The sequence below is a fragment of the Cydia pomonella genome, chromosome 3 (genome assembly GCF_033807575.1).
Source record: "Cydia pomonella isolate Wapato2018A chromosome 3, ilCydPomo1, whole genome shotgun sequence".
Taxonomy (NCBI): domain Eukaryota; kingdom Metazoa; phylum Arthropoda; class Insecta; order Lepidoptera; family Tortricidae; genus Cydia; species Cydia pomonella.
The window spans coordinates 5,084,241-5,101,117 of record NC_084705.1 but is presented as its reverse complement, the minus strand read 5'-3'; the positions used below and the strand labels follow the sequence as shown (position 1 = coordinate 5,101,117).

Sequence of the window (16,877 nt, the reverse complement as noted above, 5' to 3'; positions counted from 1 at the left end):
CTAAATCAAATTAACCTTTCAGGGTTCAAACCATACTTCTTCAAATCGTCGAAAAGCGGCCTTCGGCATTTATACATGCGTGGTCACCGATTCCGTATTTGGCGAAAATATAACAAATCTCGCAAAATTCGTTGGAAGTGCACCAAAAAAAGTAGAGAGTGCAAAGCGATTGTGTTTTCACTTAAAGATAAAATGGTTTCGGAAAGGAACTGCCACAATCATCCCCCAACTCACCCTCATTTGATAGATTCAACTTGTTCACATGACGAGTTTTTTAATCATCCTTTGTATACTTATACGGAGTAATATCGATACGGGTAAGTTGGCTGGCCTTCACATTACACATTGATTAGTGTATATTGCGAGACGTATGAACATTTGCCACTGAACGCAAGAAGTAGCAAATGTATGAACTCAAATTTAATAAATTAGACACGTGTTTTCATATAAAACATAATAAATAAGTACGTTAAAACGGGTCACTCACCTAATAGTTACTTTCTCACTTTAAGTTTTTTTTGTTAAGGTTGCATGGCTCAGCCATGAGGCCTACTTTATTGTTTGTTTCTTATTATGTTTTTTACGTTATAAATCTGTAAATATTACTTTTCTTTATTTGTTTGCATAATTAAGCCGTTCAACGCCGCGTCGTATACTAAAATCGGTCATATGTGATATAGATATAGTTTCTGAAGCACATCAAAAATGTTTGCGTCGGTGTGTGTGGACTGTTTCTATACGACCTTACGTGCGCGCGCCGCATCTAAGGGCCTACCTCGAAAAACAAAATTTCATTATCTGCCTCTCTCTTCCATTTTCATGCGATAGAGAGGCTAATAGCGAAATTTTAATTTTATGGGCGCTCTGGTGTGTTGCAGTCCCGACAGCATACTGACTGATTGACTGTCCCAGCAGACATCGGACATAGCGGTTCATAGATACTCATAACATTGTATTATGAACCGTGTAGTATGTCAAAATCCTGTCAAAATGTTTCCATGGTAACACGAATTCAGGGTTCTAATCATACTTATCATACTTATCTTAAGCCGAGAAGGGAAAGAGTTTCAATAATTATCTTTAGCACTGCGAGGTGACTGGCGAGAGAGCTGCGAAGCAAGGCGGCCGAACCAAACTCACATTTTGACATCATTTCATTTATTTTCTTGCTTTGTGTGTACAGTAGGTCTTATTAATAAATTATGTCTCAACACAACCCTGAGAGGGCACTGCAAGTCACTTAAGGATAGAATATATATAATACAGTCGTCATCAATTTGTCATGCATTAACAAAAGATGTATGTCACTTATCATCATCACACATCATCACATCATGATCATCATCATGAACTGATGATATCAAAAAATCAAAATATATTTATTTGTAAACATAGGTTAAATATAGCTCTTATGCAATAATTTATGTTTCACAATGTTTTGCCATTTGGCATCCAAATTCTAAATTCAAGAAGAGATGGAGCATGTATAAATTGTAACATAATGTCAAACGATAATAATATGTTAAATGTCAAACAATAATAAGAGTGTACTTAAAACTAAACTCAATTAACATAAATACAAAATATGTCCAGTAAATATTCCATTATCGAACAGTATGCTTTTTGTACCAAAAATACGTACAAGCATTTCTTAAATTCAATTAAATTATTTATTATAATAATATGTTTTGGCAACTTATTGTATATTTTTGGTGCCATCCCAAAAATACTTTTTGCAAGCAAAGCCGAATTCACGGATTGGATGTAATTTTTTTCGCATCTGCGAGCACTCTTAAACGTTGAAAATTGATGCATGTGGTTTTTAATGTAAACCGCAGTTTCAAAAATGTATAGACATGGCAAGGTTAGTATATTGAGCCTAATGAATAGTGGTTTACAGGTTTCCATTGAGGGTAATCCACAAACAGATCTTAAACATTTTTTTGCGCCTTAAAGGCAACCTCGCAATCAGTGGAATTGCCCCAGAACATGACGCCATATCTTAATTTTAAAGTTACATATGCATGATAGGCAGCCAGTAAAGCGGACTCGTTAACTCTTTTACTTAGATTATACAATGCATAAGAAAATCTGCTAAGCTACAATTTGAATTGGATTTTTCCATGTCTAAACTTAATCCTAAAAAAATTGTAATGTCAGTTTCATCTATAATATTATCTTTGTATGACACAGTGAGATTAGGCAATTTGTCTACTCTTTGCTTAAAATTCATAATTTTTGTTTTTGTCAAATTAATGCGTAAATTATTTCTGTTTAGCCATCCAATTACTGTTTCAAGTGTCTTGTATATGTCGATTTGTAAAGCATGTGGGTCTGAATCTGAGAATACAATTGTACAGTCATCTGCAAAAAGGACCATGGGATGATCTATAGCTAGTGGCAAGTCATTGATATAGATGATAAGAGCAATGGGCCAAGTATATCGTATGTGTATAATGTAATTTTGTTCTTACCCGTGCGCTTACACTACAGGTACGGACAAGTACCTACAAGTGAAATGCACACGCGAATGATAAATAGCATCATTTAGTTCATTCAAAAGTGTATGTTCGAATTTAGCTCAATATCGTTATAAAAGGAGGCAGTGTGTCTGATGTGCTGCATTTAAAATAAACAGACGAAGTCGACATGTCACACACGTCATGTTTTTTCCATACAATATAGCTATATTGTCACTTTGCATGTATACATGTAAAGACATGAGATGTTAATTATTTATTATTTTAGTTGTGACTTTCAGATTTTGCCAAGGAGCTACCGGAGCTATTTGGTACTAATGCACCCCGAAGAGCACACAGCCACCCTTCTGCTCGACTAAATAAAAGTTTCAATCATTTCCCCGAACACTGCGAGGTGACCGGCGAGAGAGCTGCGAAGCAAGATCGATATAAAAGGATGCGGTGTATCAGATGTGCGGCGTTGAAGAAACAGAGAAAGTCTAACATCATGTGCAGTCACTGCAAGGTTTTTTTATGCGTTGGCCAGTGTTGGAGGGATTTCCATACAATGGACCAATTAAAATGTAAAAATGTGAGATGAGATCTTTATTTTTATAGTTATTAATTATGTGATTGATCTTCATATCTTAGAAACTTTCTACCTAGACTATATTTTTTTGGATTTTGTAGCCAAAATTGTAAAAACGGAGTCTTTATAGTTTAGCCATCAGCAGCACCTGTAATTGGGCGGAATTGTCAAAAAATATATGTACGGTTGGTACGAATGTACAAGTCAATCTGGCATACGAAACTTTTCGCGTCAAATGATGATGGCCCGTATGACAGTATATTTTTATATAGAATAGCTGTCACATTAAATGTTCGTAGACATTCTTTGTACGAGTATGTGTAGTACATTAATTTACTCGGAAATGTAATATTTAAGTTATAGAGATACGGTAAACAAGATTTTCAATTTATATTTATTATTTTTAAATTAATTTGTCTTAATTGAAGCCCAACCAAAAGCGACTTAAAGCATCATTCCACGCGAGAGGTACATGTAGGTGTATTTATTATGAGTAACGTTGGCCATGGTATGAATATATGGCCCACCACGTTTTCAGGGTAATTAATGCGGCAAGTATAATTAAATAAAGTGTTCGATGTGACGTAGTTACATCACAGGTCTATTTTTCTCACAAATTTACCTTACCTTCTCCTGTAACGTTTATGTATCAAACAGCGCTTCGCTTTGGTATAAGGATGAGCCAATTTCTTGACTGATTTTAATATCCAGGAATCAGATTTAAGCTAAACAAATTAGGGGTTCAGAATTAAGGCATCTGAAGCCCAATCTAGATTTAACAATTTGTTACGGTTTAGATCTCTGATCTGACCTTGAAAATCGCTCATATTAATCGGTGCATGATTTCTCTTCTTCTTCTTCCTGCCCTTATCCCACGTTATGTGGGGTCGGCACAACATGTTTCTCTCTTCCATTCTCCTCTATCTTTCGTCACCTCAGCATCCACTCCTTTCTGTCTCATATCCTCTTTCACACAATCCCTCCATCGCTTTTTGGGTCTACCATCCGCTCTCCGTCCATCAAAATTCATCTCTAACATTCTTTTGCCTATATGGCATTCATCCCTCCTCATTACATACCTATGCCGCGCTAACCTACTACTCCTTATCTTCTCCGTTACCGGTGCTACTTTCAAAGTGTGTCTTTCCCCTTATATACTCATTCTTAATCCGATCCTTTCTCGTCATTCCGCTCATCCATTTTAACATTCTTCATTTCACCCTTTACTTGACTGCATGTCTAATGTAATGAAAGTGGTGCGTGAGATGCGCGCAAATTACCAAGACGATCGTCAAAGTCGTATCGTAACCAGTTAAAACCGATAACAAATTTTAAATCTAAATCGCACTTCAGCTGCCTTGACTCCGACCTCGAACAGTCTACAATACAATAACTTTTTTTTTAGGTTCAAAACCACACTTTGCAACTTCAGAACTCGGCACTAAGTATTTATATCTGAATGGTCACCGATTTCATAGATATAATAGTAAAAATATGAAAATACGTTGGCGGTGCTCGAAATACAAAAGAGGATGCAAAGCGGTAGTGTACTCGTATCAGGATGAGGTCATATCGGAGAAGAATTCTCACAACCATCCGGCACATTCATTTAAAAATAAGAAGTAAGATTTGATAGCTCAAGTATTTTATTGTTCTGCTTTGAATATGTTCTGGAATGTAAGTAGAAATAAAGTCGCATGCTAACTAGTAACTATGGCTTTCATCGTAGTTTTTGTTCACTAGGGTTCTTGGTTGCGCGCCGGCGAAACGGCTCATTCGCAACTACAGTACTATATTTTTTTACCTCGAACGCAAAAAGAGGGTTGTTATAAGGTTAACAGCGATGTGTGTGTAACTGTGCATCTAACTATCTGTGCTACTGTAGCTCTTAAACAAGTAGACCGATTAAGATTTTTTTTTAAAGCAGATTTTCTAGCGGTAGTTCTTAGATATGTTTATTTTATCAAAAAAAAAACAACACTGGGAAAAGGATGGAACTTGACTGCGTTGAGGGTTTTATATGCCAAGGCCAAACAACCAACGAATATACGCTGGAGATGCTCAAAATACACCACCGGTGCAAAGCAGTTGTGTTCACTCATGAAAATGAGGTGGTAACAGAGAAAATCGGTTATAACCACCGTCCGATCCATATCTTGAATAAAATGGGTGCACTAAATTTGGTGTAATTTTAATTCACATATTATTGTTACTGCCATACACATGTTATTATATGCAGGAGAGGCGGAGACGAGCCGCCTATCCTGTAAATATCGCAAAATTAAGAGAATTTTGATTCTCTTAATAGAGAGCTATATTTTCGGTGCACACTTACAGGTGAAATACATTTTTTCAGGACTTGAGGCTCAAATAAGAAAAACTTGATATGTACCCGGGTAACTTTTTATGTGGACAATAGAAATTATCTTTTTCTGAAATGTGTTATGTTGTATGTTAGGTACTTATATAATCGTTTCCATACCTAAATATTTATTACACCCAAACAGCCTCTAGTCATATATATTGTTTAAGCAAAAAGTTTAAAATGATTTTTTTTAAAAAAACAGTTTTGTTTAAGTTAATATTGTGGGTTACAAAAGGCTTAAATTACTTTGATTAATTTGAATTAACTACAATTTTAAGTTTCATCGACCGACACATCTTAGACCTCATAACATTATATTTACTATCAGTTAGTTCATGTATTTCGATTTTATTTTTTAAGGTCCACAAGCACACTACTTTGAATCCTTAAAGGGTACTCGGCTGCTGTCCTTTGGCGGTTACCGATTCCACGTCTACTACCAAAACGCCAGAAAGACACGTTGGAGGTGCTCCAATTATAAGAAGGGGTGTAAAGCAATTGTGTTTTCCTATGACGATCAAATAATAAGCGAGAAGAATTGTCATAATCATCCTTCTCCATTTTGAGAACTGTGAGCAGCATTGTAAAAAGTTGATACAAAAAATAAAAAGTATAAAGTGTTTCATGGACTCTAGAAGGGTGTTGCAATCATTTTCCTAAGCTAAGTATTAACTTACGACCTTACCTTTGGAACATAAGCAAGGCTTAAGCCTTATAATTAAAGGTATAGAAAAATTATATTACTTAAGAAAAATATAATTATGGAATTCTGTTACCGAGTAGTGCGCTTATTCTGCAAAGAACGATTTCAAGTTTTTTGCTTTTGCCGTGTCATTCTCCTCTGACTTTATGTAATCCGGCATGTGATGATAATATTTAACTGCTATATGGTGGAGGCTTTTCCGGTGTACTTATTTCTAAATTTGGGACGAGTAGTTCAAGCTTATATTTTAGTCATTTGTTCGGTAGCTCTCTGAAAAAGTGTTTTTTTTCTTACATACTAATTCAGTATGTTGATGAGTACATTTACTTCGGCCAGATAACCTCCTTGAAAATCAGGCAAACCGTAGATTTCAATAGACGTATTGACATCGCCTGGAAGAGCTTCTAGTCCGTGAAGGCGATATTGAAGGGTGACCTTCCCCTGTGTCTCAAGCGCAAACTCATCGACATGTGTATTTTGCCTATCCTAACCTATGGCGCTCAAACATGGTCGTTAAAGGAGGCTCTTAAGTCCAAACTATTGCTGTCCGGATTTGTGACATTTGGGGCAGTGATGCAGTAGGCAACTAGTTCGCGCTGCAATATTGTAGCAGTAATGCTGGTGCAGTCTGAATCCAAACGTAACTCGTATATCAGGAATAACACGGGTGCACTACATTTGGCAAAAAAAATAGTTTACATAGAGCTAATTATTATTATATCCCCGCCCGCCTGTTATCTACCTCTATCTTTAATCAATTGTTTTCGTTAAGTTGTATCCTTTACTGAGGTGTGCCAATAAAGAGTATTCTATCATTTGACATTGTCACGACATGTGTAACAATTAGATGTTGGTAAGGGTAATGAATGAAATACCATCAACCAGTTGTTATATGTTAAGTTGTAAGTATGTTATATCTAGTATAGTTAAAGGTTAATATAACAGTTATCATACCTAAATACTAGATCTCTTATACACTAATTGCCCTCTAGTAATTTCTCATTCAACCAAAAAAATACTTTGATTTATTTATTTATTATTCGGAGAACCAACAGCTATCGATTGCACAATAGTTATATGTGTAAATAACAAAGAGCCAATTAAAGGGTTCCCACCGGTAGCAACAGGTTAACAAACAATTGGTCGTTAGCACTAAATATACGTGTTGCCACTAATATTCTCAACATGAATACTTATTATATACTGACCTATGAAAAGAAAACTTATGAGTCAATTTATACATCAATTGATACAGTAATATGCTATCGCATACGACTCGCTGACTTAAATAATTGGTCTGTTAGAATCCAAAATACTATAAATGAATAAACGGCTCATACTCATTAGACAAATAATTTGAATTAACTGAATGATTCGGTGCGATACTTTCTTAGTAGTTTCATAGACCGACAAAGGTTTTTCAGACCTCATAACATTATTTACCAGTAGTTCATGTAATAGGCCTGTAGAGTCACAATATAGGAAGGTGTGACGCGAGGTTATGAAGGCCCTCTGCACCTCTGGGGTGCGTTAGGACAACAAGAACAACAATAGTTCATGTGTTTTAATTGTGTTTTTTAAGGTTCACAACCATACCACTTCAAATCCTCAAAGGGTACTCGGCTGCTGTTCTTCGGCGGTTACCGATTCCATATCTGGCTAAACTATCAAAATGCTAAAAAGACACGTTGGAGGTGTTCCAAGTACAAGAAGGGGTGTAAGGCAGTTGTGTATTCGTACAAAGATGAAATAATAAGCGAGAAGAATTATCACAACCATCCTCCTTCATTTTTAGAACTGTGAAAAATTTACTATCTCAAACCTCGACGTTCCGATATCAACTGCGGCTGCATTACTGTTGCAGTATCCTTATTTTCGTCGCTGTTTCTATAAATTTCCTTGATAAAATGAGTAACGGAATGAACGTCATAATCACGGCAATAAAGCGGCTGTGAACGTCACTCATTTTATCAAGTAAATTGTCAGTTACAGCAGCGAAACCAACTACGTCGCATTAGTAATGCAGCTGCAGTTCACATCTTTGTATATTAACACTTATTAATATGGAATAAATAAGTCTAAGTCTAAAGGTACCTTTTACTCACCAGCCGCTTTCCCTAAAATATGCTCCGTGTACAGCAGCTGCAGAGATACCTGACCCCGCCCTGCATAGAAGTTTGTTTGCTAGGTCAACTAAATCTGCAGCTGAATGTATATTGTGGTATTCGGTCAAGAAACTAAACCTCACCTTTCTCCCACAGCACGAGTGTCATTCGTGATCTCCAACCGCGGCAGCAAAAACCTGATCATCGATGGCTTCAAGTTCTATGAAAAACGCGACTCCAGACGAAGATCCCCATACGTGAAAACCAAGTGGGTGTGTTCCACCAATCGTGACTGTAAGGCTAAAGTCACCACCATTGGAGAAACTATTGTGTCCTACGATGGGAAGCATGACCATGGGATGAAGATGGATGGTCGTATGGTTAAGATACCACCGCAGAAAGTGTCAATCATATTTGAAGAAGAGAAGGAAAGTTTTGAAGATAGTGATTAGGTGTTACTGTCCGACTTTCGGCATGTGGCGTCCATAGTTTTCCACATAACCAGCCATAAAGTATGTTCCGAAAAGATTCAGTATTTTTTTAAAGCTCTTGATGAACTATTAAGCCAAATTAGCTTGTATGCTTTTATTAACGTTGAAGTCAGTTGTACAGTCAGTATCAAATGTAGCGGTTCAGACTACGTGCCTAAAGTATATACTCTTCTTTCAATCTCTAACAGCTTATCAAAAAGAAGTCTTTGTATGTAGGAAAAATTTGACTGTAATAGATACTTTTGAACTTGGACTGTAGAGATAGCGCCAAATATTGCGGAAACGCGTCTTATAGACACTGTTACGGACAGCATGGACCCCTGCCGAGACGAATGCTCGGACGGTACAGACCCGGGCCGGAAAGAATTACCTAACGCGTAAAACTAGATAAAATAGCTATAGGGTGCCTAGCTATAGGATAGAAATAAGTTGACACAAGCACACTTTGTATGATTGACTTATCGGTCGATTGACTAGAAACAGGATAAAATTGTAGTCGCTATGAAAATAGCGTTTTGTGTCAGCTTGTTACGTGACGTCATCACCGCGGGTGAGCGGCCGGTGCGATCACTGCAGAAGCCGGAAGCGTACTGAGCGGCGCGGACCTCGGTGCGCGGTATTTATATGTTCGGGCCGAGGCGACCCAATTTCACCTGATTTCTCCCAAGTTAGGCTTTCCCCAGGGATCGTAGTGACCTGTATAGATAGAAAATAGGGTTAGCTATCCGTAGACACAAGCATTGTAAGCATTGGGCCTAGAATTATCGAGATATTAAGACTTAAAGTTATTTTTGTATGGAGTTGAACTATCGATAGAGATAATTCTTATATTTATTAATATTTTCAGCTGAAACTAGTATAATAGGGTAGATCTTCGTAAATGCTTTCTAAAAAGGTACGGTTCATCACTGAAAACCTCAGGGTTCCCGAGATAAACCCGAAAAGGTGGTTAAATACGGGGAAAGTTCTACGCCCAATGCGAGAAAGAGATAGCACAAGAAAGAGAAGTCCACGTAACGAGGCCGTTCTCGAATTATCTGGAGTTACTTTCGAGACCTCGTATTCGCCCTATATAAGCAGGCGAGATACGGCCTGTGGACAGTGAGTTAGTACAGTCAGTTCAGTTCAGTTCAAGCGATCGGAAAACAAAAAGGAAAAGTGAGGAAAAAGTGAAAGTGCCCTAAAGTTGTGATCAGTATTAGTGGTAATAGTGGTTTTAGTGCTAGTTACGTGGACCGCTTAGTTATTTTACCTTAGTAAGTACTAGAATAACGTTATAGTGAAAGTGCCTATAGTGTTAGTGTTTTAGTGCTTAAGTTTGGTGCCTAAGGTCTAGACTAAGTGTGTGCTAGTGCAAAATAAATAGGAATCTAATTAAGTGGTGTTTGTTTGACGCTCCAACTACGTCCCACCGTGGGAGGAATTTGATTTCCGAACCAGCAGGCTCCGTAAATAAATATTAAACTGAGTTATCGCTGAGAGCTGACTCCAGGGTGTCCTCTGGCGGTTACAGACACTGTCAGTCTTCTGGTTTCATTCGTCCATGACTTACCTGAAAGCATTACTGTGTTGACAAATGGGTCTGACTTGAGTCTAGGTTTGACGGTCTGACGTTGCCGGCTTGACCACTTTAAGCATGCCTATTTGACGATTACATGTACAGTCGATTACACCATTTGCTGGCACAACCGCTAAAAGAATGCGGCGCTACATTAGTGCATGGCTGCCGCAAATGCAACATCGGTGTGCTGTGCAAATCTTTGGAATTTTCGGCAGCAGTGCAGTTGGCAGCTATTATGACGCGCCATATTGCTGCAGCAGTAACGCTGGACTAATCTGAATAAAAACCATACCTAAAAAGGTAAAAAATTGTGAATGTGTGTGCTGCTAATCAAATTTAATTATAACTGAGCGATACGTCTGCCAAACCGCTACTTGTTTGGGGGTGTTGTTGTTAACTACTCATAAATTTCGTAAAATCGTCATAAATATTTTGCATGTTCTTTATTGCTTACCTCTTTGTCTTCTATTAAAATTATACAAGATTGAAGCTATTGTGACATTGTTAACGATTTATAAGAGCAGTCAAATATTATGTAAAATGGAGTTTCATTACTTATAATGTACCTGTAGTTTTTGCAGTATGCCACACAATTCTAAGGGTTTCGACTATTTTAGTTTTTCTCTTTATAATTCCAATTTTATTGCCTATTTACTTTTTTAATTATTTAACTAACACAAAATGAAATACTCTTCATATCTCAAAAACAATAATGCATATTTACTGTAAATTAATTTCACGGTTCTACTTAAGCAATTGTTAACGATGTATATTATTTTCAGTGCAATTGAGTTACGAAATAACAAACAGAGGCACACGCATACTTATACACAACGGCTACCGTTTCTCGAAGATAAAGAGGCGAGAGAGTTCCATTAGCATGAAGGACTTGTGGCGCTGCTCGACTCACACCGACCGCGGGTGCAGAGCCAAGGTTGCCACTATTGACGACAACATTGTATCTCTCAAGGCCTTCCACAACCATCCACCGCCAGAAACCCAAGTAAACAGACCTCGATTATTCTCGTGAAGGCTCCTTGTAAGAGAAAAATATGGAACGAATACAGTGGAATATAATTTGTTTCAAATATCAAATATCAAACATTTATTCAGCAAATAGGCCACAGGGGCACTTTTACATGTCCATTTTTACAAACAATAAATTAAAAAAAAACAATTACAAATATCGAATCTATGAAATAATAAATACTTTATTAGAGATGTACACTGTCTCTAAATGTCAAATTACACAAAAAAAACTATGATAAAAAATAAAACCATAAAATACTAAAATTCTTTAGAGATGTATAAGTCTCTAAGTGTCAGAGATAAAATATAAAAAATATATTAAATTATCCTTAGAGATGTAGAGGGTCGCCAAGGCTTGAATTCTTATATAAATAATTAAAAGACAAAAAAATTAAAACAGACAATCGAAATCAAACGGAACAAAAGAGATGCAACTGTTCTAAACGGGAGTAATAATAATAATAAAATTCTTTATTGTGCACTACTAAAGAAAAACTCATATTACAAACAAAGACAGGACTTAAATTAGTAGGTAACAATAGGCGGACTTATAAAATACAAAAAATAAATACGGAGTAAATAGTAAAATAAAAATTATGTATAAAAAACCTATAACTTGAATTCATTTGATTAACTAGTCATTGAAGTGTTCTCAAGTACAATATATGTTTATGGGTTAAATGCCACGGAAATAGAAGACGGCGAGAGAGAAGAGGATGTGGTATAAAAATGTGATATATAATTATTCCAATAATATACAATAAAACAACTTAAAAACTTGAAAAGCGTACTCATTTACGTTACTCAGGTACATTGCCTGCTGAAATCGGTTAACAGTAATCGGCTAATAGTTTGACATACAAACACGACTATGTAAATTATATTATATAACTTATGCAACATTAATTATAATACTTCCTTATACGAATTGAGTGTATAATAAAGCTAGAGTTAATCATCATTTAACTTTTGATTCTCGTGTTTGGTTTTTCCCTATCAAGGTTAACCTATAGTTTCAGTAACCGTAACCATCTTATCTTTCAGCAACCTTCGTGACGTCGCAGCGTGGTAATACCTTAATAAGTTTAGGTGGTTTCACGTTTTATCACAAGAAACGTGAGCGGACCATAGGGCCTCCATCTTTGAAGAAGAGGTGGGTGTGTTCGACCAACTTCTGCCGTGGGTGTAAAGCTGTTATCTATACAGTTGATGACACTATAGTATCCGTCAGGAATGATCATAACCATGATCCGACTTTTAACCATTTGAAACATGACCTATTTCCCTGGTGATGTGTAAGTGGCCTTTATGTGAATAAATGTTGATTGTTTGTAAATCTTCTTTCTGTTATTGGTAATAAATAGAACTATAACTAAGGTTACTAACTGTAAAATTAACTTATGTATTTTAATTAAAAGTAAAGTTGTTGAATTTATTTCCTTCGCTCAGGATCCTATTACCACTGTTCCTAAATTTCATAGATTTTTGCTAGAACAATTAAATGTTATCGACGAAAAACAGAACACTCTCATGTCCAACCACAAGTATTGCGTCACTCTACAGTGCGAAGTGAAAACCATTTAGTAAACTACAATTACAAACTTAACCATAATTTTTATATTTTTCACACTTTTTAATAACTCTTCTGTATTGTTACAGTTTTCAAAATCTGTTTTAAATCGATATCACCAGCAGAAGAGGCGAAGAAAGCGGCGAAAAAACTCTCAGTGAGCGAATAAGGTTGTGTGGCTTAATAGTTATTTAGGATACAAGTGCAACAATAGGATAATCGTAACGAGTGGCTAAATTAAAACACGAGCAAAGGCAGTGTTTTAAAATCGACACGAGTTGCGAATTACCTATTCGCACATGTATCTTACAACGTTGTACAGTACATATGACCCTTTAAATTTTCGACATAGTTACATAATGTGCTCATTTACGCACTAGTACGGAAAAGTAGCACCATATGTACTGTAAATACATAGAAAACACCCATGACTCAGGAACAAATATTTGTGCTCCTCACACAAATAAGTGCCCTTACCAGAATTTGAACCCGGAACTATGTATCACCCACACCACCCACAAGGCCAGACCGGTCGTCAAAGTTTTCCGCAACACTTTGGTGAAAACGTGTTTTTACTATTACGAGTACTTAAAACTAGTTTTCCGAAACACTTAGTCAGAAAGGCTACATTACGTGTATGCGGACTCACTTTTTTACCTTTTAATATTTTAAGTTCTGTGAGATACCTAAAATTATCTAATATTATTTCCTTTTAGTAATACCGCCAGTTACAGAATCTCACTAGTCAATTTTGTCTCGCTTAGTTTATTTAACATTTAGCGTAATATAATATAAAAAACAAAACTTCTGACATAATCAAAAAATAAATAAATCTTCTTCATCTGACGAGAAAGTAAGATCGTCGATACATTCGCCGAAGACATGTGACGCCAGCGACGCCAGGATCTCCACAGGATCACAGGATCTCAACTACATAACCATAATTAGTTATGTAGTTGAGATAATGGCTAATAATTTTACTTATAAAACGATTACGCTTACGCGACGCTTGGTGCCCAGCCCGCGTAGCCAACGTGCCTATCGTTCACGCTCCGTGGCGAACGAAACGCAACCGTCACAGTCGCACTAATAAAGAAGAGTGATAGAGAGAGATGACTACTATACGCTACCGAGCGTTAACGATTGTAACGTTGGCTACGCGGCCACAACTCGATTTTACGATACGCTTACGCTACGTTTACACGTACGCTCTGTGTTCTGAGGGCCTTATGAGGCTGTCGTAGGTGACGAAATACACAGTACTGTCTACTCGTTATTTGTCCTCAACTACATGGACTAATTCGGCAATAATAATAACAGGGGGCGTAGCTCAGATGGTAGAGCGCTCGCTTAGCATGCGAGAGGTACCGGGATCGATACCCGGCGCCTCCAGATTTTTTAAACATTTTATTTACCACAATAATGTGTTAAAAAAATACTAACCCTATTCTTGGCAACGTATCTTGTAAAAAAACACGTTATTTACCTTTTTTTAAGGTTCCGTACCTCAAAAAGAAAAAAGCGGAACCATAACCCTTATTGTTGTATAGGGACGCACAAGTGGTAGGACAAGTTATAATTTTAAAACTAATACAGGACTTAATCGCGTAAACTTACGTTTATTATATGGCCTGACGTTTCGAACGTGACGTTACGTTCGTGGTCACAGGCAGACTGGCGATGAAATAAACGTAAGTTTGCGCGATTAAGTCCCGTATTACTTTTAATATTATGAATGAAAATCGTGTTGGTTTAAATCAATATATGATAAGACAAGTTATCGAGGTGACAGGGTTATAATCCTGTCTTTTAATCACGATAAGGTTACCAGAGCTCAACGAGGGGGGGCGGGTTTAGGGTTGGCAACGCGCATGTAACTCCTCTGGAGTTGCAGGCGTACATAGGCTACGGAGACTGCTTAGCATCAGGCTGGCCGTATGCTTGTTTGCCACCGACGCAGTATAAAAAAAACGATACGTTTGCTCTATCACATACGCCGGCTGTGTTACAGTGGCAGCTTTATAAATTTGAAATAACAATCATAAGACTTCATCTTAAGTTAGTATCTTAAATCTTGAATAATCTATGTGATGGCACATTTTTTGTTTTTGTTCTAACTAGTCTTACTCCGTTTTGTTGATTTATTTTAAGTAACTATGTATTAAGAAGTTAATAGTTCTGATACGGTATGTTTCTTCACAGGTACTTAATCAACAGAAAAATGATAATGCAAATTGAGGTATTAACTGATTTAAATGTCTTAATAATTCCAATAATATCACCTCGATAGCAAATACAATACTAATTTTTGGCATGTAACTACCTTAGCTTTACTTTTGCATTCTAACTTTCTGTGTTTCTTATGGTAATAGGTTCATAAATGGTACCTAATAAAAGTGCATGATATTATTCCAATAGCGGGGTATTGTCCCCCTGTTTAAGCTTTGTGTGGTTGAACTATTTAATATTATTATATTAAATAGTTTAACCACACAACGCTCTCCGGGGCGTCAAGGGTAAGGTACTTACAGTTCGAATTTAGACTTTAGACTACATCGGCATTACAGCAGCAGTATTGCAACGCGACATTACTGCCAACTGCATTGCTGCCGCAAATGTCAAAATCGATGTATGCGGCTCAGCTTTTTGATATTTGTGGCAGAAATTTTGCAGCGAATCCGCATCCGAAGATACCTTTATATTAAAATGAACCCAAGAACTTCCTGCCGGTTTTCGCAAAAATTAAACAATAACACACGACCAGCATCAAAAAGAATTTGAAATAGAGGTGTATTGTCAAAGAAAATTTTGTAGCTACGTAAATTTACTGTCATCTTTCGACACATGATCAAAACTTTTAGAACGCCATTTGACTTTCTTCCTTATTCTTTAATGATATGTGTCAAATTTGTTAAATATCAAAAAGTGGCGCCATCTAATAGATCAAACGCCAAAGATATGTCGACATCGTTTCGAGCGATGGCGCCTTAATCTTTAGGTTATGCCCGGTAAGATTTCTTTGACAATCCACCTCTATCTCAAATTCTCTTTGCCAGCATCTTTGGCACAGTGTCAAGTGTAACAACTGCCCTCTCATCAACTATTTGTGCTCAATGATTTCGACTGTAACTGGCACGGGGGCGTAGCTCAGATGGTAGAGCGCTCGCTTAGCATGCGAGAGGTACCGGGATCGATACCCGGCGCCTCCAATTTTTTTATAATGCTTTATTTTATTTTGTATTTTTTATTGCATGTTATTATTAGAGACCTCACATCGCACCACACACAACATGTCTGTGGGATACATAATACATCCGGTGTGCACTGATACATTTACGAGTATGTAATATCATTAGAGTTCTGACTCCATATATTAGCAAGTTTATATCGATTTATTTACTTAATAAATAATAAGTTGTATAGCAAATAGGGTCAAACGTATTATTAATAAGTTTTAAAGTCGCTTAAAATTTATTATTAATAGTTTTTATCTATGTATGGAGTGAATACTCTAAGCTTACTTATTTCTCTATAGTAATATTTAATTGCCTACGCAATTCACTGGTCAGCAAAACTGAATGTCATTCAATAACCTTAATGTGATGAAATGATCTAAGTATACCTTAACCTTTAACATTCATGAACGCCCCTGCACTAGACCTTGCAATTTGCAATTCAAGACCAAATTATACGAAAAATCCGTCGGATATGATTTAAGATACAAACATTAGTTGGATCCGGATTGTACACCCGACCCTGCACTACCTAATTGTCAAAAGACTGGCATTTCCAGACAGGCGTGAATTTTTACGGATTATATTTTTAATGAATAAAATGGTAACATTGTGTTAATTTTTCAAACTTAACTCATAGACGAACTCATTAGTACAGACCGGGTACATAATAGCTTATATAACACTTGCGGTTTACATCAAAGTTATGGCCTAAATAGTAATTAAAGTGCAGTAAGGTAAAAAAGGCAGAAAATTTCGATTATCTCGAAAT

The 16,877-nt window shown here is 36.6% G+C and overlaps 1 protein-coding gene and 2 non-coding genes across 6 annotated transcripts in view; all 3 read left to right on the top strand.

Moving 5' to 3' along the window:
- The window catches only part of LOC133515885 (protein tramtrack, beta isoform), a 526,149-nt gene extending 513,540 nt beyond the window's left edge, over positions 1 to 12,609 (top strand). Inside the window, exon 5 of one of the 4 annotated variants that reach the window (XM_061848501.1) lies at positions 12,347 to 12,609. In XM_061848501.1, coding sequence (XP_061704485.1) covers positions 12,347 to 12,594 — 248 coding nt within the window. In that variant the 3' untranslated portion in view covers positions 12,595 to 12,609. Of the gene's footprint in view, positions 1 to 2,761; positions 3,076 to 8,377; positions 8,750 to 11,055; positions 11,319 to 12,346 lie in introns of those variants that run through there. The other 3 variants (XM_061848500.1, XM_061848479.1, XM_061848476.1) reach the window with 3 other exon arrangements.
- Positions 12,610 to 14,191: 1,582 nt separating this feature from the next.
- Trnaa-agc (transfer RNA alanine (anticodon AGC)) lies at positions 14,192 to 14,264 on the top strand. The gene has a single exon. It is a non-coding gene; the product is annotated as a tRNA-Ala (tRNA).
- Positions 14,265 to 16,008: 1,744 nt separating this feature from the next.
- Positions 16,009 to 16,081, top strand: Trnaa-agc (transfer RNA alanine (anticodon AGC)). The gene has a single exon. It is a non-coding gene; the product is annotated as a tRNA-Ala (tRNA).
- The last annotated feature ends 796 nt before the right edge of the window (positions 16,082 to 16,877 follow it).